The 24654-nt window shown below is 41.3% G+C and overlaps 2 protein-coding genes across 5 annotated transcripts; both read right to left on the bottom strand.

The window, feature by feature from the left end:
* Nucleotides 1–1121: 1121 nt before the first annotated feature.
* Nucleotides 1122–9209, bottom strand: mapre1b (microtubule-associated protein, RP/EB family, member 1b). 3 transcript variants are annotated; one of them, XM_037479597.2, is made up of 7 exons: nt 9014–9209; nt 6292–6425; nt 6000–6145; nt 4210–4423; nt 4000–4109; nt 3695–3847; nt 1122–3002 (listed from the first exon to the last, which is right to left on the bottom strand). In XM_037479597.2, exons 2-7 carry the CDS (start codon nt 6410–6412, stop codon nt 2958–2960), a joined length of 789 nt encoding a protein of 262 aa, XP_037335494.1. In that variant the 5' UTR covers nt 6413–6425; nt 9014–9209; the 3' UTR covers nt 1122–2957. The 3 variants fall into 3 exon arrangements, with proteins under 3 accessions (XP_037335494.1, XP_037335495.1, XP_037335496.1); XM_037479598.2 differs by having other exon boundaries at nt 6292–6422; XM_037479599.2 differs by having other exon boundaries at nt 4222–4423; nt 9014–9208.
* A 581-nt stretch (nt 9210–9790) lies between these two features.
* LOC119223424 (uncharacterized) lies at nt 9791–23069 on the bottom strand. 2 transcript variants are annotated; one of them, XM_037480736.2, is made up of 26 exons: nt 22556–23069; nt 22191–22337; nt 21899–22044; nt 21196–21367; nt 19335–20794; nt 18984–19127; nt 18581–18679; nt 18203–18449; nt 18020–18058; nt 17685–17788; nt 17264–17401; nt 16786–16893; nt 16510–16651; nt 15825–16265; nt 15587–15631; nt 15339–15418; nt 15030–15142; nt 14739–14922; nt 14008–14092; nt 13637–13782; nt 13343–13433; nt 12637–12785; nt 12355–12440; nt 12104–12173; nt 11843–11967; nt 9791–11423 (listed from the first exon to the last, which is right to left on the bottom strand). In XM_037480736.2, the coding sequence occupies exons 2-26, from the start codon at nt 22312–22314 to the stop codon at nt 11204–11206; spliced, it is 4758 nt and encodes a 1585-aa protein (XP_037336633.2). In that variant the 5' UTR covers nt 22315–22337; nt 22556–23069; the 3' UTR covers nt 9791–11203. The 2 variants fall into 2 exon arrangements, with proteins under 2 accessions (XP_037336633.2, XP_037336636.2); XM_037480739.2 differs by having other exon boundaries at nt 21211–21367; nt 22556–23068.
* Between the last annotated feature and the right edge of the window lie 1585 nt (nt 23070–24654).

Here is a 24654-nt window from a genome sequence, read left to right as displayed (position 1 = left end):
CTAAGGCTCGACACAACACACAACTGTCAGAACTGCTGGAAACGCAAGAAACGCTGGTGTCCAGCATTGAGTGATGACAGCAAACAGAGGGAGACGTTAACGTCCATCACTCAGACGTTGTCCTACGAGTCGACGGGGCATTAACTTACCGGACATGAACAGGTTTCACTACCAGGATATAAGAGAAATTAAGTCGAAGTGCTTTTACGACTTAGTGAAATATTATTTTGACAATAGATTAAACAGTTGATTAAATGAAGAAAAAAAAAAATTCTGCACAAAAATGACAATGTAGATTAGATGTCAAATACTCAATTACAATTTAAGCTTTTTAACCGTAGAGTAAATTTTCTTCTCCAATATTTGATTAGGGCAAAAGATCCTGAAAGCAACGAGCAGTTTGGCAAACACCACACTTCGTCCTCAGCAGCATTCTTCTAGTGTTGTCTCTGTAATTTCGCACATTGCATTTGATATTAAAGACTTACTCAGTTTCAGCTTCAATCCCTTGTGGGATTGCTTCCACGTTAAGATGAACAGCAGAGGAAACAGCAGTTATTTCTTTCACCCCAGATTTAGGTGACCAAAATGTTTAGTTCATACAATCATATATTTGGACATATTTTAGTCACTCCGGCATTAACAGACACATTGATGCACATCAGGCCTCAACTCCAGCCAGATTCACTTCCAGCTTTGAGTTAAACGTCTTCTGAACTGTACGGCTGACAAAGTGATGAATGAGGACCAAAAATAGGCCACCTCTCAAATTAAAGCTGAAAGTCGAACAAGAGTTCATTTATTTGAACCCCGTTGTGCTGCAGTGAGGAGACCAGGTCAAGAAAAAAAACATTCTGAAAGAAACGTTTTAAATTTCTACCATTGAAAGTCTAGTTTTTTTTGTTTTGACGTGGTTTTACTAAAGGCTATTACCAGAAAACACATTAAAAAAAAAACTTTAGGCACCCTTCGATTGTGTTGAACAATTTTTTGCTGTAACTCGTGGCAAGAAAAACAAATTTTACAGAAATCCTTGAGTTAAAGTCGAACGATGCAAGAATATATTTTTTTTGTTCCAAGGGGCCTGCTATACCCCTACACATCTCAGCTGTTGTCCAAAATACCTCCAACGTTGTTTATTTTTAGAACATTAAAATCACTAACATTACAAACATTTGTCAACACAGCAGACTTACATTAATGTAAAATACAAAAACTATGAAAAATGTCTAGAAGGCCATTAATAATGTTGTAAATTCCAATAAGGACACCTTTACCGTTAACAGTTTCTGTGGAATCAACATTACTGTGTTGTTTCAAGTTAGGTACAAATATACAGTGTGGGGGGGGGGGGACCAAAAAAAAAAAAAAAAAAGCAGTTTTTAAACCAGATCCACAATACAAGTATTAAAATTGGTCGTTTGGGGGAGTGGAAAAGAGGCATCAGACACCGGTCTCGCTTCCCATGAAAGGAATATTCTTCAACGTGGCAACTCATTGATCGCATATTTCTTTAACTACTTTGAAACAAACAACATCTAACATTAGTGAGCAGAAGTTTTGTCACTGCACTCACTCAGCGATGGTTACTATGGTGAACACACACAGATCAGCCAGTCACAGCTCATAGTATTTGTAATGTGGCTGCTCGGGATCAGCAATTATTCCTAAGGGCCACCGGTGTTCAAAAAAAAAAGAAAAGACCAAAATACATCAGTGCATGGACTTACAACACACTCTCCAAAGAGGCAAAACATTCAAAACAATCACTGTTAAACTTTTTGATTTTGTTGTTTGTTTTACTAAACATCAGGATATTGTTTGAAACGCTGCGATCACACATCCACACAAGGAGAAAGCCACTTTCCTGGAGTTAAGAATTGCACATTTAAGAAGCTTGAAACTTAAAGCACAGTGTTGGAACAGACGCCTGCGGGAAGTGGAAGCAAAAAAAAAGAAAAGTGATCGGCTACAAAAACAGCAACACTTCTCTACATCCGATCCGAAGTCTAATCTTTCCAACAGAGTGAAGATTGAGCATGGAAAACCTACGAATAAGGTCCAGAGAACGACTGACATTTGCCCAAAAACGTGTTCAAAAATATCAGACAGAAAACAGAAAAGAAACAGCGAGGGGGACAAATGTTAAAAAACTGTAGCACACATTTACAAAAAGCTCTTTTGAAAATCAGGATGCATCCTTGGTAGAAGAAAAGGCCAAGTAAAGACCCTACTGTCGCCTTGTCTCACGATAAACCCCAGCCCTTCACAGCGCGGCCCACCACTTCATTTACACATCTGAAAGCCTGCAGGCTTGAATTGAATTAGCGTGATTAAAATTGGGACTAGCTTGCAAAACAGAATGTTTCTACCTCTGGACGAATCAAACTGTGTCGACAGGCGAGGCACAAATGGCTGCAGCGCCATCGATCCAGACAAACAATCTTTGTTTGGGGGAGTGAGAAAAAACTTTGGGAAAAGATTGGTGTTCTCATAGCCGGGCCCTTGGAGGAGGTTGTTTCAAATTGATTTTTAAACACACACAACCACACACACACACACACACACACACACACACAAACACAAAAGTATACACACACACCCACACAGACGGACCGAGAACATAATCGTGTTTTTCACACTCAAGTCCATTACAAAAAACAGATATGTACTGCACCATCTGGTTCTGGGAAGGATGGGATTACAGGTGTGTGTGTGTGTGTGGGGGGGGGGGGGGGGCTTATAGAAGACAGGCTTATAGAAGAGGCTGTGACCCTCTTCATTATTGGTAAAAGGATGTTTCCCAGGGAGAGCAAAAAGGGGCTGAGCTGTACACCAGCTGAAGGGTAGAAGTCCAGGAGGGTTCAGGAGATATCAGGTGTTGGGGGGCTGTCTTAAGGAAAATCTCAAGGTGGGTTTGTCTACCAGAGGAAGTGAAAAGTTGCTTGCGCTTTTGATTAAAACTCCTCTTGCTCTTCAGCATCCGGTATCACAAAACCCTCCTAGAAAGAAAGAAAGAGGGATGTGGGTAAAGATAAAGAAATATTCTAAATTGTAATCTATACTCTCAAAAAGAAAAATATATGTATTTAAAAATGACTTAATATGTGAAAAAATATTAAACGTTAGAAGTTCTTCCTCGTTCAGCCTCTTTATTTAACGAGGTCATCGAAGAGGATACATTTCAAAGGGTTTCTGTATTTCCTCATAACAATAAATATATACAGCTGGAGAAATGCAGCGTTAGAACACACTGTCCAAAATGACATGGAAAGGCACAGGCACATGCAGCAGCACACAACTTAGTCAGAACATGACATAGTAGCTCTGAAAATAAACTGCATGCCATACTTCTGCAGAAATGTAACAGCATCAGCTGTTAACAGTGGAGGAAACGGCATTTAATCTGGAGTTGAACTTGCATGTATTGAATATGTTTTATTTCTGAAGATAGAAGTACAAGAATGTGATATTTTAGAACACACTGTTATACCTCCTGCCTGTGGCCTTCAGTGCCAAGTGCTCTGGTTCATGCAGAAGACTTTTCTCTACTAAACACTTGATCCACAATTAACATAGAAGACTGTAGTTTGTCAAGTATTTCAATTACCTGTGATACCCATAAACTTCTAAATGAGGTCTAAAGAGTCTAAAGGATGGACAACATAAGTTAAATTAACAGATGACCACTCACGTCTGTGGCGTAGAGAATGTCGATGATTTTCTGCAGCGTGGGGTCGCCCTCTCCTTCCTTCTCCTGGCAGATCAGCTCGATGTTCCGCAGTTTACCAAAATAAAAATCTCTCTCCTTCTCCATGTCCTGAATCGTAGATTTTAGGATCTCCACCTGTGGGGGGGAAAAAGGGCAGAACATTGTTTCTACTTATGAGGTGCCAATTGAAGTGTATTCACACTTCTTGTAGAAGTAAAACATTGCAGTTTTCAATAGTAATTGTACAGACCAGGGATTTTTTTCCCCCTCTATGCTGTAGTACCGACCTCATTCATGAGCTCCGCCCTCTCCTCGTCGCTTCCTCCCATTTTTGGCTTCCTTGCACTGACAAGAGCCAACTTAGGCGCAACTTTGGCAACAGGTGGCCTCTGAGGAGCTGAAGAGGCAACAACAAAAAGAATATCAACAAGAGAAAAACATAAACCTTACCAATATTACTCCATTTAATTTCAAACTGTGTGAAACATGAGACCAACCAGAGTGCTGACCTGAACTGAGAGCCTTTTTGGGGGTTTTGGTCAGAGCTGACGTGGCATTGTTGGGTATGGGCATGGCATCCTGGCCCTGCCTCGCCTCAACCGGGTCGTACTCCTTTCCATCGTAGTTTGCATCGAAGAACTTCTTAAACCACTGGACAAACTCAAAGTTGTCCTGGAACTTCCCCTTCACCAGTTTGTCTACTGGAATGATCTAGAAGCAGAAAGAGAATCAGGACCAGGATGTTTGGGCAGGTGTTTCAAGCTAAAGATTTAACAGCTAAATGGAGAGACTGCCTCATTTCTAAAGACGATGCTGATTCAGAATTCAGTGTTTCCCCTTCCATTCTAACAAGCTGAATAGTTACAATATAAATCAGGCAATACTTCATATTTCAATAGTAAAAGTAGTTTAGGATTATGTCTTGATTCTTTGGTAATGTGGACAAGTTAGGTCAACACATAATACTGTTGAATCATCTAGGATTCTACTACAGATAAAAAAATAAAAATAAAAAGAACTCCTGTGACTCATACTGACAGAAGAAACTAAGGATAATTAAGTAGTTAATAACTTAACTGTTGCTACTTTATTTTTTTTAACAGCTGCACATCAGTCACTGCAAAACTCAGTTGGAAGGAAACCAACTTCTCGAACAAAATAATACACAACTAGACAAGAAAAAGAAACAAGAAAAGCCTATGTGAACAAGAGACCCCAATAAACAAATAGAAACAGAAGTAAACCCAGTTACTCATGAGACGATGCACAAAGCACACAGGCAAAGTTCACAAAGCAGCCACAACACCAGGGATTAGAACCCTGAACAGATATGAATACACCGATGAGCTCTTAATGTTCCACTGATCCATGAGTCAACTCTGTCCAGTCTATCAAAACAGCACAGATCTCCAACGACGACTTGAGCAGGGAGAAAGGAAGTCTAAACATGAATTCATTATTGCAGCTTTGTCAATAGTCCTGCGAGAGGCAGCATGTTCAGTCTGAAAACAAATGATGACTAGGATGAATCTGCCCTTCCCTTTTCATTCTTTGTTGGCAATATCGAGACATTATGAAGCGTCCAGATGTGTTCTCAGAGATATTAAAGGTCATTACACTTTATATCCTGATTGGGAAGAGTAAAAATGGAAGAAAAGAAATTGAATTTTCGGTAAACATACAGAAACATGCATGTCTTCACACTGGGCAGCCGCGGAACAATGTTCAACAGAAATATGATTAAACCTAGGGGGAAACACTGGATACAGTGTTTACATTTTTTGGTCCCGCCCATCAGTTGTTTTGTTTCTTTCGAGAGATGAAAATGTACACATACAAACACAGCGCAAATAGCATACAAAGAGTGACAGACCCGTAAAAACCTCAGGGAAAACAATGTGACTCATGACGAGATCAGCAGAGGCAGCTCAGCCGGGTGGGAGAGGAGGTTTCATACCAGAACGAGACCACTAATGAAACTGCTCGGATTATTATTTTTTATATCAGCTCAGGTTCTTATTCTTAATACCAGTTATTACAGGGGGAGTTTAAAAAATAAACATCTAATGTCTTTGCCATTCTTTACAAGCCGTTTTTCCGTCTACCTGATACAATTTGACAGCGACACAGGGGAAACTTAGGATAAAGGTAGGTATCCATCCTGTGTTTTATTTTAACCTTGAATTAGAATTGGCAATATATTGGTTGGGGAAACACAGGATCCTGTTGTAAAAGTATTCTCTTTTTGCCCCAAAGTCCTCACGAGTATGTGTGTGATGTGACTTACTTTGTCCACTCCCATCTTTTTGAAGGAAACCTGCAGAAGCTTGTAGTTGTGGATATATTCATGCTCCAGCTTAGCACCAAATTTAACTTTCTTCAGAGGCAAGGAGTTGGGAAACAGCATGTCCATGAACTGGCAATAAGCAGTACCTTGACAAATAAAAATGATAAACAAAGTCAACTCACAATTTAACTGAATCCACTATTTAGTAAAATGCGCAGAATTTTCAAGACAAGGGTAGCCTAAAAATGATCCGTGACTCCCATAATAAAAGACTAAGAAATACGTTGCTTACCTGAGCACAACATTTCTATCTTGGTGAGATTCATTTGTAGAGAGTCATTGATCCAGACCAACATGTCATGACGGCTTAAATTGTCGCTGGTCACTGAGGTGGAGTACACGTTCACAGCCATTGTCGGTCACCTGCTGACAGAGAGGGGGAAACCAGAGTGAGACAAACGTACATTAAAACTGATTTGGCAGTCAGACTGGTTAGGGAGGGCAGAACAAGTGGACAGATCCAAATAAAACCGCACAAAGCTGGTGATCAAAGCTAGTAGTCAAAACAGCCCATTGGATCATAGGGGACCAAGCTCCTGACTCTGGACACGGTAGCCGCCTACGAAAGAAGGCTAGCCACGTCAGCAAGGACCCAACCCACCGAGGTCACAGGCGGTTTGTCTCCCTGCCATCGGGGAAAAGGTTCAGACGCATACAAACACCACTGCAGCTGCAACCCAGCCATTAGCACAAGTTTCACTCATTCTGCCTTTTGTGTATCTTAATGCTGTATAATGCTTATTGTTCGCTGCTTCTGGCTTACTTAGGGCTACCAAAACAAAATTACATTGTATAACATAATGCCATTCACAATTTCTCAAAGCAAAATAGGAATAGAAGTCTTATAATATTGAATTATTTAGTACAGTAACAGAAGATGGGAAGCAGCAAAAATGTATGTTTGTAAACATATTTTTCCTGGCATTTAAGCAACTTATATCAAAATAGTGTGACGGATTCTTTTAATCGACCAATTGATCTTCCTGGCAACATGTGTTATGTAATTCAAATTAGCTCAAATTTAAATAGTTATAGTCCAGTAATATGTCATTGATTCTGGAAGGGGCCACTCTGTATAAAGAGTACTAAGACTGATACTTTTGGTATATTTCATGCAAATGCTTTTCTGGTGAAAGACAATTCCCTGTAACAGTATTAAATTTAATTAATAATTTTTATTCACCTTTGAATACCACCGAATTAAGATCGTGGACAAAGGATGACGCATATTTAAATGTACTAACGTTACATTAGGTAAATTACAGTTGTATATTTCAACTAGAAAATGCATTTCCTGCTGAAAATGCGTTGGAATGCAGAGAGTACAGAAATGAAACAAGCTGAAATTAATTTAAACATTGCTGAAATAGAAATAGGAAAAGCTTTGATTTAAAAAAATACATTTTTTGTAGTAATATAAGGTTTAGTACTAGTTATAGTTGTAATTGTGGAACTAGCAGTAGAAGAAGTAAGTACTAGTTGTACTAGTATTTGAAAGCAATTGTGGTGTGCCTATGGTTGAGGTACAGGTAATCATGAGGCTTTTATTTTGAAATAATGGAATTGGGTGAGGGGGGGTTTGGGAGACAGAATGTCTTTCATTCAAACTAAATTAGCTTGGTAAATGGACTTGTACAGCGCTTCTTTTGTTTTATGACCACTCAGAGCGCTTTAACACTACATGACATCACTCACCCATGAATACACTGATGACAGGACCTACCGTACACAGTGGCACCTGCCCATCAGTCACTAACATTCACACGCTGTAGTCACAGCTCGAGGAGCAATGCTGGGGTTAAGTGTCTTGCCCAAGGACACATTGACATGCAGGTTAAAACCACCAACCCTCTGATTAGAGGACCGCCGCGCTCCCCACTCACCCACAGCTGCCCTAAGCTAAGAAAACTAAAGTATTAATTGATGGGCCTCATCAAACTTTCCAGTAAGAATTCCCTCCATGGGGGTTGGAATACTAGTAGTACTAGTTATATTAGTAGTAGTAAAAGTCATTTTAGTAATAATGCAATATAGTTGAAATACTAGAAATATTAGTAGAGGTTGTAGTACTATTTGAAAGAGCAAAAAATATTCAACAAAACACCTTTATCCGAAGCTTCATGGTTAAACTACACATAATCATTGCAGCTTTTATTTGGAAATGATGGTATTGGGTGGAGGGGTTGAGAGACAGAATATTTGTTATTCAAACTAAGAAGCTATTTATTGATAAGCCTCATCAAACATTACAGTAAGAATGCAGAACTGCACTCTAACTAATGATTAAAAAAAGCTCCCAAAAAAAGCTAACACAGCTCCCACCACTCCTTGCATTCCAGCTAATAGTAAGTGACCGTTAGTTCAACGGAACAGGGCCTCACTGAGACACTCGTGAGCTAACGGTTGCGGTTGTTAGCCAACTGACCAGATAACTCAACGTAGCTCCCTACAAAACGTTAGCTAGCTTAGCTATGCGGCTAACCTACAGACTGGTGGACTATTATTTTCTAACTGACCACAAAGACCATCGACTCAAACATTATTTAAATTAGTGAATCAAATGTAGCCACAATTTAGTTAGGTTTTAGACACCGGGGAAACTCTATCACTGGCTATTGTGAGTGGGACATTGAGACGCTTCCCCCCGCCCCGAAACCACTAGGCAGCCCCGCTAGCTTAAGCTAGCGCTGGGCAGCAATAATGCGGCGAATTCCCAGTAGGTGAGCTCGAAAGAGTCGGCTTCGTCATCGCTTCGCCTGAGAGCCACAGAAAGGAGCTGTATAGACTGGACGCCGCGCCCTAGCTGGTATGGCCGTTGGTCAAACGGTTACGTCCCTGTTAGTCACAAGCTAGCATCTTTGCTAACAGAGCTAAAGTGACCGAAAACCAGCCGCCGATTCACATGCCGGCTAATATCGCGAAATGACATCGTGTTTCGGCGCAGATGAACCTACCTGGAGTGGATTGGCTTTCACAGATCTAGGACACGATGACGTTATTCTTTTTAGCGGGTGTAACTCTGTGTCACAAAGTCTGACGTTGACTGTAATTGTCTCGGCGTTAGAGCTACTTCTGCTTTTTTCTTCTTCTTGGCAGCTCACGTTCTCGGTACCGGCAGCGGAAGAAGCAATTTGTCAACGTCACGACGGAATGACGTAATCAGAACGGGTAACGCCTAAACGTGACGTTTTGTTACAGAGGTGTTCACATTAAACATACGTTTTGAATAAATGTTGTACTTAAGTTATAAATAAATAATAAAATGAGTTTCGTTAAATCACTGCTTAAATAGAAAAATAACATGCAATTATTATTTGCAATGCAGGCGGTTTACACACATATCAATTTCAACATACAAATATTAAATAGGTAACGTTATATTGCCTGCACCAAGGAAAAGGCTCTGACCCATTGATGCAGCCTGTATGTTGGACTGGAGCTGCATAGATGTGATATTGTAGATCTACATTATGTGAATGGATACACACTTATAAATAATATAAATAAATAAATCTACATAAATGGCTGCAAGAATATCGGTGGAATTTATGACGGCCAAGATATTAAATAGATGGAAAGTCCCCCACTTTAATAAAACACTTCTCCCTTTGTTGGTTTGACTTGAGTGAACATTTGTATCACATTTTTTTTCTCGACCTCTCTGGATGTATTACATTATGCTACTGTATAATGTAATATTCTATGAATCAATCTAAATGAAAATCTGAGACAGAATTTGGTACTTTATTCATTTATAACACTGTTAGTCTCCTTATTTATTTTATTGACTGTGGATATGATAGATTAAATCCCTTTTTTTAATTTCAGGTTTCCCCGATAAAGACAAGACAACACTACTTTTTAAAAACCAAAAAGTTGCTTGACAATTTGTCAACTAGACCATAGGAATAAAAACACAGAATGACCAACTTTGGCTCTTATGTCCATCAGTTTTGTTGGTGTAAAAGTGCCAGTGCACGTGCACATGCACACAAACACACATATAAACAGCCACACACACCCCTGACAGAACCAACCAATAAAAGTCAACGTCAACAATTTGCTTTTATGCATTCGAATGGATAAAAATCAATACATTTGTACATCAACATTAGTTTCAGGGTTCGTTGTCATCAGAATATTTTCCCCACTTTACCTCGATGTCCAACAGCTCATTAGACTGGAAACTATAGCGGTTATGACCATCTATACTCTTTTCAAAGCCATAATTATACTGTTTGACCTTTGTAAATCCTAAACTAACTCTTTAAAATTCTAAAATTAAGCAAACAAACAATGATCACGGAAATGACCAGTAACGACCAGCAACTACCTAATACAAGAAATCTGTTTTGGAGTCCTGTGGCTTCAAAGAAAGCATAGATAACATGCCAATGGCCTTTGACTGTACATAATGCACTGACGATGGATACATATCTCATACAATAGAAATTAAAACTGACAGATTTATGCACAGTTCTGCTTTGTAAACAGCAAACATTCCAATCTGACAGTAAAGATGAGCAGTTTTCAGTTCAACATGATTCGCTTCCCAAATTAGAATGAATTCATAAATGAAATATTGAGCTTATGACAGAAAAAATCTCACGTTTAACATTATTTCTCATTTGTTTTAAAAAATACGTAAAAAGCTCAGGGGTTCATGCCATATGTGAAACAATTACATTTACGATCACGACAATATTTCCTCAAGAGACAGCACCATTACTGACCGTGATCAACCTTCTCCCCGCACAGACACACCAGAGACAAGTGTAAAAAAAGGAAATAATATAAGATCAGTGAGCCACTGGGCTCTTTTAGCCTTTGAAAAGAGGGATGATTGGCAGCATCTTCCATCTTCAGTAGGTGGAAAGATTCGGTAGGAAAAGGAACGGAGTTGATACAGGAGCTGAAGCTGCATCTCCTGCAGGGTTGGTTGCCAAAGTGACGGTTGGCTGTCCACACAAACCGCATGTGTGACCAGATGCAAGAGACTAAAGTGTTTAGGCCTTTCGTCCGTGTGACAGGGAAAAACAAAAGCCTGTCTGTGAGCTCAAAGTAGAGAGACTGCATAGTTCATTGGTGCTCCACCGGCTTCTTAAAGAACATACAAACCATACAAAACATTGCCAAACTCCACCCTATCTCAGCTGCTCCAGTTCAGGGGATTCAGGGGAGGATGGAGAGGGGCTGGAGTTGGAGGTGGTCAAAGGAGGAAGCTCCTCGCAGGCAAAATAGTCTTTCAGGGGAGCAAACAGGTGACGGATGACCGGCACGCTCCAGGCCTTCCCCAGCACCTTCTGCCTCTGCTGCCGGTTCATGTTTCTCACATCAGTATAATGTTTGGGGAACCCAAAAATCCTGGTGAAAAAGAAAGGGGAAGGTCACACCGTTCAAGTTGGCTGGAGCCGTAGGTTGTTAAACCTACACATGACTCCACTGGGCGAAGCTGTCATCATCCAGTTGACAAATTATTTAACTTCAGCAAAACCCAAAGTGGTTTTTTTTAGTTTATATCCTTTAGCTCCTCCATAGTGTGGATTAGGTTACTCTTCGCTAGTTCCAGTACAGCAAGTTAGGAGCTGGTAGCAGACGTTCATAGAGGACATTGAACTCAAATAAAGAGGAATTGACCGAGAGTTCAGTAGCAATAACCACTGCTGGTGGTCACCGAGTTTTTCAATGCTGGTCAGTAGAATGGTCACAGGGAATCTGACCATCCTACTAACCTACTCTACACACAGACACAGCCTCTTTAACATGACTGTTATCACACCTACCTTTCTAGCTCCGTGATCCAGAGGTTGTCCTCTTTGCCATTCTGGAGGACAGGCAGCAAGGAATAGACACCTTTTCCCTGCTTCAGAGAGTTTGGATTGGTGGTGATTGTCCTCACCTTAGAGACCTGCAACAAAAATACCATAAAGTGACTGATGACAACCTTGAATGAACATCAGTCCTAAAAATAAAAAACACATTAAGTACTTAAAATCGTATAAGTGTAGATAATTGAATAAAATGTAATTTCCAAGTTCACTGACCCTGGCTTTTCTACCAATCTCTAAACAGTCCTGGAGATTCAGCTTGTCGTTCTGGGATGCTGTAATGGGCCTGAAGGGAAGTAAGCACAAAACCTTATTTTCTACCTTAAACAAAAATGTAAGTCAACAGGATTAAGAAACAAGAAAATATGGATATAAAAAAAGGAGACGACCGTATAGAAAAGCAAGTGTGCACCACTACTGCTACCATGGAAACCATTAGTTTATTGGACCCATTTCCCAAGTCTCACCTGCTCATCCCCGGAATGTTTCCCCAGAAGCAACGGGCTCTGTGAGCAGGGCTGACGTTGACTGCATTCACCAGCACAGGGTTGCACTGTCAAAGAATCAGACACCAGTAACAGTCTTTCTCACAACTGCAAAACAGGTTAAATAGCGAGAAACTGCTGGGCAATAGCTAAGGAAAGAAAGAGTGAAGCGGTTTCGGTAGATAATGGGGAAGGAAAGAGGAGGAGAGCGCTTCAGAAATGAAAGGATCCATCCGACAACAAACACAACTGGACGGGGCGAACCTCGAGGAAGCGGCAGATGTTGACTTTGTCGTGTGTGTTCATGAAGACTACGTTCTCAAACAGCCAGAAGAACGGCCGCGGGTCTTCCTCTTTGGGCTTCAGAAGCTGAAGGATCCTGTAGTATTCAAAGAAGAGCCTGCCAGTGCCCTCTGTTGGAAAGAGAAGGGAATTACAGCTGAGAGAAAGAAGGTCATAATAATATACAGCATCTGCATAAAAATGAAATTATTAATATCCTCAGAGTTAATTAGTTTCATAGGTCGGTGGTAATTTTTAACATCAAGGGAATTGGATTTGTTATTTCAGTTTTTATAATGATATTGCATTATTGCAGTTGCATTGCATGTCTTTGTTGTTCTTTTGGTTTTCCCTTTTCTATGATTTAAGTGACATTTTAACGAGATTTTCTTTAGTATAAATGAAGATTGAATACATAATTTACAAAAATACAAGAGAAAAAAGAAACAGGTAATGCAAAGGTCAAAGTCATGACGATAAACTAGAAATCAACAATAAAAAATATTCTAATGATTACCTTTTAATGTTTTTTTCTTCAATAATAACAAACGAATCCTAAAATGCCCACTTTGACTAAAATACAGTTCAAGAGATATGTTGAAGTTGCACTGACAGTTTGACCTTTCAATTCTTATTTTGTGACGATCAATGCATTTAAAAATGACATTTAAACAACAAAGTTACGCACCATACACGCCTTTTCTCAATGGGTTGACTATAGAGAGGTCGTTACAGGGGGAGCCCCCGATCAGCAAATCAAATGGACCCCACTCATTGATCTAGATTATAGGAGAGGAGCAAGGAGCTGGATTAGTTCAATATTAGGCCACCTGTTCCTTCAGTGGTTATAAATGACTCAAATCAACAAAAAAAGATTATCAAATAAATAAATAAAAGTTTCAGAGGGGATGACGGGAAGGAGGATTAACATAAAAATGTCCAACTGCGTGTGATATCGTGAACATACAAAAAGAGAACATACGTGTTCGTGGGTGATGAAGCGGGCGTCACCAACATGGTTGATCTTCCCATCGTGGTTGATGGTTGCCACGGCAAGCGAATCTTCACAGATCTCTGAGGCAACGTATGCCTCTACTTTGAAACCGAGTTCCTTCAGCACCAAGTAGCCTTTAAATAATATACAAGACACATATATACACATGCTGTAAGCGTGTAATGGACAACGGGAACGTATCAGGAGGAAAAAATGGGGCCAAATCATTATTGGATAAAGTGGCCCGGCTGTGTATACTCACTGGGCATGTCAGAGTGTTGTAAATTTGAATGTAAATTCAGTGTTTAATTTTCAGGTAACCTCCTGGCGATCTCCCTTCAGGTCAAATAAGTACTAACCAGTTGCTATGCCATCAAACAGAGAGAGAACTCGGACTGGTCTGCGCAGGTTTGCCGGGATGGACGGGTAAACACGGTGAGGCTCCTTTGAGGTAAAAGAAGAAATATCAACAATGTGTTTGTATGATTCCTGAAAAAATGTATGTATGTATGTATGTTAAGAGGAAAAGGAATTTCATAGACTTAAATTTGCGGTTAAAAATATTTAGATCATTGATATTTATTGCAACTCCTTAATATAGTTTCTTTAGTTTTGGTGCTTCTTACTTTGTTATTTTAAATATTAGTTATGCACAAGATACTTTGCAATGTATAATATTATAGTAATTTAATGGTTTGGGGTAAATTTGGCAGTTTGGGATCACTGAAGTTTAGCAAAAAATGATCTGAATTTTTTACAAAGCCTAATGCAAAACCATTTATTCATATTTTTTAAATAATTATCTGGAATTCAACCCCGCCAAAAAGTTGTACATTTTCTAATTATGCATCAATCGCGTGCACTTTGAGAGCAATTTATGAAACCAGATTTATGATCTACTGCTGGGGCCACGAGCCAAATTTAACTTTGAGCCTTTTCTAATCAGAGTCTTGGTGCACCATCACAGAGAACATCCACCTGCTGAGATCCTCCCACACAGAGCATCCTTCCCTGAGCTGACGGGTTGAATCTCTCAGAGTGTTTGGACCCAACCCATTGAGAAGATGGAGAGAAAGTGTCGATCACTCACAAACTCCATGGCACTGGTGTTGGCGAAAAACTCCTGGACACGAATGCTCCAGTCCTCTCTGGGAATCAGAGCGCCGTGGGGCTGATGAGGCTGACACAGGTAGCAGATCCACGGGTCCACAGCCTTCAATGAATCAAACGTCCCGGGACCGACAAGGATGTTCAGACAGTCTGTGCAATAAGTTCTGCAAATGTGAATGAGTATGGGAGTAGAAAATAACGTTTTAACAAAAATAAAGGGGAAAAAATGAGCTCTCAAGATGAGTGAATCGTGGAGGAAAAGATGCACAACCTGCCGCAGCTATCATTGCCACAGAGAAGGACCTCCATGCCATAGCAGCAGATGGTACAATACGATTGATATCCATCATCATCAAAGCAATACAGAGTTTCTTTTAAGTTATCCTATAGGGACAAAAAAAGACACCACAGCCAAGGATTAAGGAAAGTTCAACAGACAGATACCACAAGAGGAAATACATTGTTATTGCTTCCATTATATTTTTAAAATCGATGAACCCAACAATTAGGTTTTGGATGAAATAAATAATTAATAAGCAACTCTGAAGAACAACACTTACTCAAACTGAAGGTCACTTACTTTACACATGGAGCAGAGGCTGCCTTTAAACAGAGGGTGGAATATCTCTGTGTCTTTAGTTCCACAACACAAACAGAAGTCTGCCAAGAACAAACAAACACAGAAAAATATTAAACTTTTTTTTTTTTTAAGAATTCTGGCAAACCAGCATGATATAAGAACAGAATTCCTTGTAGCATTGAGGAATAATTATAATTTATAATTATTTTTAGCCAATCTTGTTGCACAATACAACTTCTAAAACTCACCTTCGATGTCCAGCTCCTTCTTCATGATTGTACGGATGACATCCTCTGCAAGGAAATAAATAAATAACTACTACTCTGATGTACTTTGAGCTGCACTTAATATAGGAGGTGTTATTTACGAATGGACTTAGATTAAACATTTTTCTTTTGTTAGCAATAAAATCCAACCAGTTGCCCAAGCTTGGTTCGGAGTTCAGCGTGTTGGGTCTCTGATGCACGTCGATTGATTTTTTGGTACCTCTGAGTTCCTGGTCCGGCTGGGTGTAAACGCTGGTCGCTTGGTTGACCTTATTGTGAGATTTGTTGATGGTCCTCTTCTTGTAGGGCAAAAAATCTGGTGACATGTCATCATCAAATCCATCAAATGGACTGCTTTTCTTCTTCTGAGTCTTCCCTCCCTTCCCCTTTCCTTTCCCCTTCTCCCATTGTCCTCCACAGTCATCTCTCTCCCCCTCCCCCCCTGCAGGCACTCTTTTAGTGCTTTTTTCTGCAGAATCAAATTCTTCCTCCGATTCACTTTCACCTCCACTCCCTGGAGACAACTTCTCCTTGGAGTTGCGCTTCAGTTTGCTTGCGGAGAAAGACTTTTCTTTTGGCTTAGTCTTGATAGTGTTGCTGGTTCTGCTACTTGGGCTGGAGGAGCTGAGAGGTTTTGCTCTTTTGCCCCTCTGAGTAACACCTGGACAAAAGACAATCAGACATGTGACCAAAAGTGTGTAAATAGATATAATGATGTTGTATCTTAGCGGGAAAGGATTGTGGCCTCCACTGGAAACTTCACACTGATCACCTCACACAAGCTTGTCTCTCCACTGGGACAATGTTACGGCCTAACGTTGACGCCAGGCCCTGGCTTAAACCGTGACAGAGTAGGCTTGAGGTGACCTTTGACACAGACGCGGCCAGAAAGCAGGTGTTCGTACCGTTTGGGACAGTTGCTGGTTCGAGTCCGTCTGGCCCTGTTGGTTGAAATCCTCCTAAAGCCCAGTCCAGCATGTGTTTCAGCAGCTCATCTCGTTTCCCAACCCATTTAGAAAAATCCTTCTTACAACGTACAGCGGCCTCCTGGTAAGTTACGGATATAAATGTGTAAACGGGAAAATGTATTCATCACAAGCCATCACAACACCCACTCTTTCTGTAAAATCCCTTTTTATATTTATCATGTATATTATAAGTATGCAGAAAAACACTCAAACCTGCAGAGACGTGAAGAGGGCCTCTCGGTAGGTGATGAGGATGGCGAAGGAATTGGAACAAAAGTGCTGGGCGAAGGCAGCAAATGGTTTCAGGGCTTTTAAACTGACCTACAATCAGAGCCAAGAATTCCCAGCAGAGAATGGAAAAGAAAATAAGAATAATATCTACATATTGTTAGTCATTAAATTGTTTTTATAATGATATGTTTGTCAAATATACCCAAACACCTGCACATCCATCATTTCATAATTTTAATAAGCTGTCAATTGAGAGATCGGTCATTCCCATTGTGTTTTCAACTGTGCCTCAGGCGTTTCTCATTGGCATTTTTAAATTATATTGTCAGTTAATGCAGCTAGTCTGGAACAACAGGGATCCACAGGTTAAAATAACAAAACCATACTTTACTATCACTACGAATAAGAAGCATTTATGTACACTATTAATTACTGAAGTCAACTCTCACATGAGACTCACCTGACAGGACATGTTTTGCCCGTACCACTCCACCATCCTGGTGTCTGGGAGTTGCTCCCCTTCGCTGCAGGATATGATGACGGCTGGCCAGGAAGAGAAACCATCCACTTGACCCCAGACCAGCTCCCCAATCACACCCTGTATAACACACAACAACAAAGTTAAAGAAAACAGATTTTTTATTAAACTTTTTAAAGAAACATCTGTTTGATTCCACCAACATGGACAAGTTACAAAGTGACCAAAGGTACTTGCTACCACCTGCTATAGTGTCATTTTAAACATTAGCAGATGTAACCATGGTGGCATAACTGAAAAAACATCCATATATATATTACATATACAATATGTATGAAGTAAGCCATTTGCTCTGAAATAAATGTTAAATTATTCAAATTGGCAAATGACCATATGAATTTACCAGCAATTGTCCCGAGTTAGGTGGTGTGCTTGTTGAAATCACGCAGTCGTCATCATCACTATCAATAACGACCTCGATGAATGCAGATTGTGGAGTGCTTTCACCTGCAAAACAGTGACAACCACCGACTGAAGATTCACAAATGATCATATTCCGTATGTAAAATAAAAGGACCTCTTGTGAAGTATTTATCTCTTAGAATGCCATTGTTGCTTTTCTTTAGTAGGTGCTCTCCCAGCGAAGAGGAACAACGAGTGATTTGACGTCTGCAGTTATTGGTTCAATAATCACTCATTTTCTAACTCAATTTTTATCAATACTGCCCACTCTCTTACTTTCTGTTGTCATTGGACTTCCAGATGGATCGACCACATCTGACAAAAAAATAAGAAAAAGCACACGTTATTTATTATTGCCCACAATGTTTGGAATTGCTGTTAGATTTTCATTATTAAAATGTTCCTGTTGACGATGCTCGTGCTCGGCTATCACGGCGCACACCTGGCTGACAGGCTTACCAGAGGAATTGTCTGTGTGGTCAGAGTCCTCCATTCGGCTGCGGCCATGGGAAAGAAGCTGGGGACTGGGTTTGGCCACCTCAACATTATCACCATCCTCTGACAAGGTCTGTCGGTTCTTCGTGTCACAACTAATGACCTGGACAGAGGTCCTTAGTTTACTGATGAGCGGTTCTTCTGCCAAGCAGCACGGCTGAGAAATGGCTGCAGGGATCAACTTGCTGAGAGGAGAAGCCCTGTTGAACACCTCGAGAAAGGTGCAAGCAAACACAAGATAAATCTCTATACTTCACGTGGAGGTGCTAAACTTTGTGTTTGAACTCTAAACTATGAACTAAAAAGAAAGATTCAGTTTGTGATGCAGCTTCTCACACTCACTTTATCAAACACCCGCGTCCGGCGCAGAGAGCTCGGCAGGGCCAGGACGGTCAGGAAGAGAACACGCAGAGCCGAGTGTGGTCTGGTGGCATCCAAGATCTGGAAAGACAACACCACTCTTGTAATTACATTTAATAGCTCCTGAAGCACTTCTATCTATATTAACCAAAAAGTATAATGGTGGGGGGGGGGTTAAAACAAATTTGTTAGGATCAGAGAATGGTATGGTAAATTTCTATTGTTGTAGGTATACAGAACGGATTTGTGCTTTCCTGTTAATGAGCCAGAGTACAAAATGAGTTTCTTATTCACCGAACCGTCAGAACGCAGGTATTTAGTCCTGACATTCAAATGCTATTTGAAAACAGTTAGGCAGCCATAATCCATTACGGTGTCACTTTACCTTTTGCCAGCAATGCTCCCCTTTCACCGCCTTGGCGAATATGAAGTAGTCGTATGCCAGCTGATGTTTCTCTGAAAGCCCAAGTTTGAACAGACCCAGCTGAAACCCCAACTCGGACAGCACATTCCTGGTCAATGTATTACCCTAAAAAGGGGGGGAAAACAGGTATCACAGAAAACAATATGTATTAGATTAAGTTAATTAAGCATTGGGGCACCAAGGTTTAAATATTAAACTACAAACGTTGATTTCCTGAAAGAAGCATTAAAACATTAACTTAAAAGCAGCCTAATGCATGTTCAAAAAACAAGTCTAGCTCGGTACAAGTTTTAAAAAAATATATCTTCTTACGCGTATACTTCCAGAATGTTTCAGCACCGTGTAGATATTAGTCAGTACAACTTCTCCAAGATGCGGAGGAAGACTCTCCACTAAACACTCGAGTGCCGCTTTATAGAAAGTCGCAGCGTCCTTCAGGAAGTCCCTCCTCTCCTGCTCTGCCAGATCTACGATTGCGGTGGCCCAAAGGAATTCTCTGGCACGAGCCCCGGCGTGCACCTCGGGTATTGGGAGCAGCTTTGTCCTGTCCTGTAGGACCCTCACGTCGCGCACCCTGAAAAACTGCTCGGCGACAGGGGCCCGGAGGAGATTGGTGGCGTAGGAGTGAACCAGCGTGGCCATCAGCTGGAGCTCGGCTGCCACGCTGGTGCCGCACTCCTGCAATTTTTGGAGAGCTTGGAGGGGCTCCAACATGTGGGAGAGGAAGATGAAGCGAAGTTTAACTTTATGATCCATCAGCTGGGTTCGGATGCGGTCAGCGCCAACGGCTTGCTTCAGTGACTTCACATAGTCTACCAAAGGCCTCCAGCTGCCTGCGATCCTCTGCACAGAGTGGGTGATGAACAAAACCTGCACAGGACGGGATGGGTTATACGGCTCCAAAAACAGCCCTCTCAGATCCTCGCTGACTGGTGGGTGGGTGTGGAAGAGATGGTGGATGTCTCTAACCAGGTCGACCACGCAACTGAAGGAAGCAAAGAGTCCGGCCCGGCAGGCTCTCTCTGCCGTGTCAGGGAGGCCGCAGAGTGACATTACCTTTGGGTTGTACGCCTGGAGCATGGAAACAAACACCCGGCTCACCCCGGGGTGTGGAGCGTCACAGTAGAACGTGACAACTTTGGACAGAAGGAGGCCACATTTCTTCAGCTTCGCAATAAGAAGGCGTGCGTCGGCTGCGGCTGCGTTATGTATAGTGTCCGCTGCGGTTTGCGGGTCAACGGCATCGAGACTCAACTGCAACGTGAGCAGCGGCTTTACCACACTGACCCCTGAGCTGTGGTCAAAGTAGCCGACCAGGACGACACTCGTGTTCTGGCCTCCACCCAGATCCACGGCCACATACAGGTAGAGGGAGTACGGCGCGCGTGAGCACGCCATAACAATGTTGATGGGGTGGGTTGGACTCAAGATGGCAGGAACTGAAGGGCCAGAAACCTGAGAGTCTCCGCTTGTATTAAGGCGTGGATGTTTATGGTCGCTGCAGTATCTTCTGATGAAGCGCAACAAAGTATCATCGCTACAGTCACTTTCTTTGTTCACTGCTACTGCAGCTTGCTTCACCCTTTCCTCCTTCGTCTCAGTTTCCTCCTCTGCTGTCAAGTCCATCACATCGTCATCTTCATCAGATATCACTACTATTACATCTGGACAATTTTCTGAGGGTTGGTCTTTTTTGGGTTCTTCTGCGGTGTTGCCTTCCGTCGTCACAATCATTTCCTGTTTCTGAGCAAGGTCCTCGAAGAAATGATTACCTGAAATCGGAGTGAAAGGATAGTTATGAGTACTTTCAATACAAGGAGCATGCAATATTGACTGCTTTAACCTTTTTGTTAAAGTAAAGACATTTCTTTTTCATCATTGATAAATAGGTTTCCACTATATAAATGTTCATAATGGTCACATACAGTGTTACAGAAAGCTTGACAATCCTTAAATATCATACTTAATTTCCTTTGTGCACAAGAGATATCACATTTATGTATTCAACTGCATTCATGAAAAGTGTAGTTTTGAGGACATTGCAACATTGAAGTTCTTGCCAGTGTGCACGCTAATGCTATGAAAGAGTGACTGAATAGGTGTCATGGATTTCCAAACCAAACGTTTGCTATGTAGACTACCTGTATAACAACTTTGTGATATATTCACTGACCCGCACTGTTCCTACCAGAGTCAGCAGGAACCATGCTCTGTCCACCTCTAGCCTCCAGGGGATTGTACTTCCTGTCCTGTTGCAGGTTCCTTTCAAAGAATGCCTTAAACCAGTAGAGGAAGGTCAGAACCACTGCCGTGTCCTTCTTCATCAGCTCCTCAGCGGGGATGCACTTGAGGAGAGAGGTCAGTTTAAGTCCCACACTTGTGATCAAAACAAATCAGTAAACAAATCTTTTTATTTTTTTTAATTTAAAGATCCCGCCTGTAGCTTCACACGGGTCAATAAGCAGAAAAAGTATGTTTTAATCAGGCATGCAGTGGTTCTTAATGGTTCTTCCTTGACCTCGATGGATAACGTCATGATCCAGGAAAGAAGTCTTGAAGAATTTATATGTTTGTTTTTTTTTGCTTTTACTTATTTGTATTGTTTTTTTAAATACATAAATAAGCTAAAGACATTTGGAAGGCTCCGTAGCTATAGGTCATACTAGTAAAACAGTGGGACGGTGAGATACAGTTTGTAAGATCTTAGTACCTTTTTACTAAATGATAAGTTCTCAGCCAACATAAACATATTAGGCATTATCTTGGCAATGAGCCAACCCTGGAAAATGTATGAGCCATGTCTTTAGTTATTTTAAGCTTATTTTAAATATTGTAATAATTAGTCATCTGTTCACCACTTGTGTTACAATACTCACTTGCATAACTCCAACTTTTTTAAATGCAGCATGCAGTAATCTGTAGTTGGGGACAGCGTCCGCCATGTTGTTGCATAGGAATTGGACGCTTGAGAGGTCCATGGAGCTGGGAAACAACCAGTCCATCAGCTGGCAAAAGGCTGCACCTGGGTATTCATATAAGCACACAAAAGTGATCAACAACGTGTAGAAGGGGGACGAGACTACGCTAAAGAATTTACAAAATATACAGCTCAACTCATGACGGTTTGATAAAGTTTCATTCCAACATTACAAACATTCAGTGGCTCACCCCCGCATAACTGCTCCACGTTGGTGAAGCTCGTCCGTAAAGTGTCATTGAGCCAAGCCAGCAGCTCGTCGTCAGGGATCCGTCGTGTAGGGTTTGACAGAAACACATTCACTGCCACCTCCATGTCCAGCTTCTAATGACCTGGACCTGCACAAACACATTGATATTTAAGTTGGGATAATTGATGCAAGTTCTGTGTTGTATAGTAACTGGAGTTGACTCATCAAAAAGACACCAATGGTAAGTATTTAACATCAGATTAATATCGATGTATGATACAAATTAAGGACGGCACAACAAGAGCATTTGGTAAAGGATTCAATAACACGGATGTTTGTAAACAGGCGCCAACATCTACCACCTACCTCGTCACCCCCCTTTCTCGCTAAGCATCCTCAACGTCACAACCACAGCCTCGCGCACGTGTAATTACTAAACTTTGTGTTTTCAAGTAAATCGATTCTTACGAAATATGTAACTTATGCCACGCACGCAAATCACACCAGTGAACCTCGCACACAACCTCTGCAGGAGGAGCACCACTTTCTCACAACAAACGGTTCTGCTTTCTCTTCTTTGGCGTTTTGCTCCTGCCAGCTACCTCCGTGGGGGTTTGGGTTGAGCGCTTGAGGGTGCTCTGGCAGACATTTTGAAACCATGTGTGAACACTCTCCGTAAAGCATTGGATGCCCAAAGAATTACGCACAAGTCACTGCAATGTGACTTTTAAAAACGGGTGAACCAGTGAAGGCACAGAGGTGCAAAAAAGGTAAACAAAGATGACTGCACACGTGTGTTCGGACTGTCACATTAAAACCGTGTTTAATTTACTGTGTGAACATAAACGCATTTTACCATGACGTCAAAGTCTCTACACCAATCGGATGAGAGTAGGTTCCATTTTGACCAATAGAATCAATGAAACCAACTACTGACACAGGTTCGGATTATAACCTGTTACAACGATGCGTAGAAAATATATCAGATTTCTTGTCAGCTGTTTACAAGTTTCACAAGTGCACTGGCCGGCGGACTGTTGGTAGGAAGTTTAAGGGAGGGGGTGGGTTCCTTAAACATGTGATTTTAGTGACAATTCCAGAGTCATGCCAATGAATTACTTGTTTAATGTTCTAAACTAAATGTTGGCCATATGACAATTTATTGAGAATACCGACGTTAGCTGCCTAGCAAACACCCAAACCAGCTCAAACTTCGATCGCGTGGACCGTTATTAGCTTATTCTAAACGAATCAAACAGACTTATTTAGTTTACATCCCCATTATTTAACTTTGAGTTTATTTTGTGAACGAATTTAGCTACCGCTAGGCGAGCAAGTGGTGAGACAAGCAGAGACGTTGCATTTAAACAAAGCTAACCAACGTTAGCTAAAATGCGCTTAAAGCCCTGAAACGTGCATGTAGCGTTATGTAGAGCGTAACTTTTTGACGCACTGCCGCATTAACTTAAACTTGTTCTCTAGAAATTACTGCGAGTTTGAATATTTGGAAAACATTTTCATTGTGTGCTATTAAACGTTGTCCACTCACCCTCTCCCGTCTTCCCTGGTAGGAGTTTAAACTACCAGTTTAACCGTAGGTACCCCGCCCCTAACTCCGCCCTAACCCCGCCCCCCGCAATCACGTGCTGTCGGTCGAACGCTTTCGAAATGGGAGAGCAAGTGAGTGGCAACTCGTGGCAGGCAGTGGCAACCAGTGGCAGACAAAGGCAAGTTAGTGGCAATCAGACATGTCAACCCTCCCGATTTTTCCGGGAGACTCCCGAATTTCAAAGCCCCTCCCGAGAATCTCCCGGACCGACTTTTCTCCCGAATTTCTCCCGATTTCCACCCGGACAACAAAATTGCTACACCATCCGTCATCACTGGGCGCGTCGTTTCAGACCGAACAATAATAAAGGTTACACCTTGAAAAAAGATGAGATACCCCCCCCCCCCCAGCAATTCAGTGGCAAGTCGGACTATTTTTAAGTTCTCCCAGAAACGGCCGTTGTGTGTACGACAGGTCAGCTGCCTTAAAAACGTTTTTTTAAATATATTTTTTAATTTGATGCATGAGGTTTTCTTTGAGCCTCTGCTCTGCCTCTGCTCTGTGGCACATCAGTGGCCTCTTTGGCAACTATGTGGCGTCTGTGGCAAATCTGTGGCCTCTGTGGCAAATATGTGGCCTATGCAGCCTTCCAAACACTTTTTCTTAACAAGCAGCTCGGGGAGAAGACAGCCAAAACAGCAGAGATAAAGTTGACATTTAGCAAAGCACTTTCAGTGAGTTGGGAGAGCAGTGATCAAGGTTCACAGAGCTTCAGATCTTCATGGATTCTATTAATATAATTACGAAAATAGTGATCCATTTGAAGATAGTTGTGTATTTACAAAAACATTTTTTTGTAATATCACATTAATAGTGCAAAACGCTAATAGAAGATTTTGAAGTCAGCAGTCCGTGC

This window comes from Pungitius pungitius, chromosome 1 (assembly GCF_949316345.1).
Source record: "Pungitius pungitius chromosome 1, fPunPun2.1, whole genome shotgun sequence".
NCBI lineage: Eukaryota > Metazoa > Chordata > Actinopteri > Perciformes > Gasterosteidae > Pungitius > Pungitius pungitius.
The sequence above is the reverse complement of the archived record's forward strand: the minus strand, read 5'-3'. Positions and strand labels throughout refer to the sequence as shown.

What these genes read in the sequence shown, in the direction of transcription:
- LOC119223424 (XM_037480736.2), bottom strand. Translation starts at nt 22,314, where the DNA reads ATGGAGGTGGCAGTGAATGTGTTTCTGTCAAACCCTACACGACGGATC. An exon ending in CCACACAGACAATTCCTCTG is followed by an intron (nt 18,059 to 18,202) that starts GTAAGCCTGTCA and finishes TTTTTTTGTCAG; the next exon opens with ATGTGGTCGATCCATCTGGA. An exon ending in GCTTCATCACCCACGAACAC is followed by an intron (nt 13,434 to 13,636) that starts GTATGTTCTCTT and finishes CCTATAATCTAG; the next exon opens with ATCAATGAGTGGGGTCCATT.
- mapre1b (XM_037479597.2), bottom strand. Translation starts at nt 6,412, where the DNA reads ATGGCTGTGAACGTGTACTCCACCTCAGTGACCAGCGACAATTTAAGC. An exon ending in GATAGAAATGTTGTGCTCAG is followed by an intron (nt 6,146 to 6,291) that starts GTAAGCAACGTA and finishes TTATTTGTCAAG; the next exon opens with GTACTGCTTATTGCCAGTTC. An exon ending in AAAAGATGGGAGTGGACAAA is followed by an intron (nt 4,424 to 5,999) that starts GTAAGTCACATC and finishes TTCTGCTTCTAG; the next exon opens with ATCATTCCAGTAGACAAACT.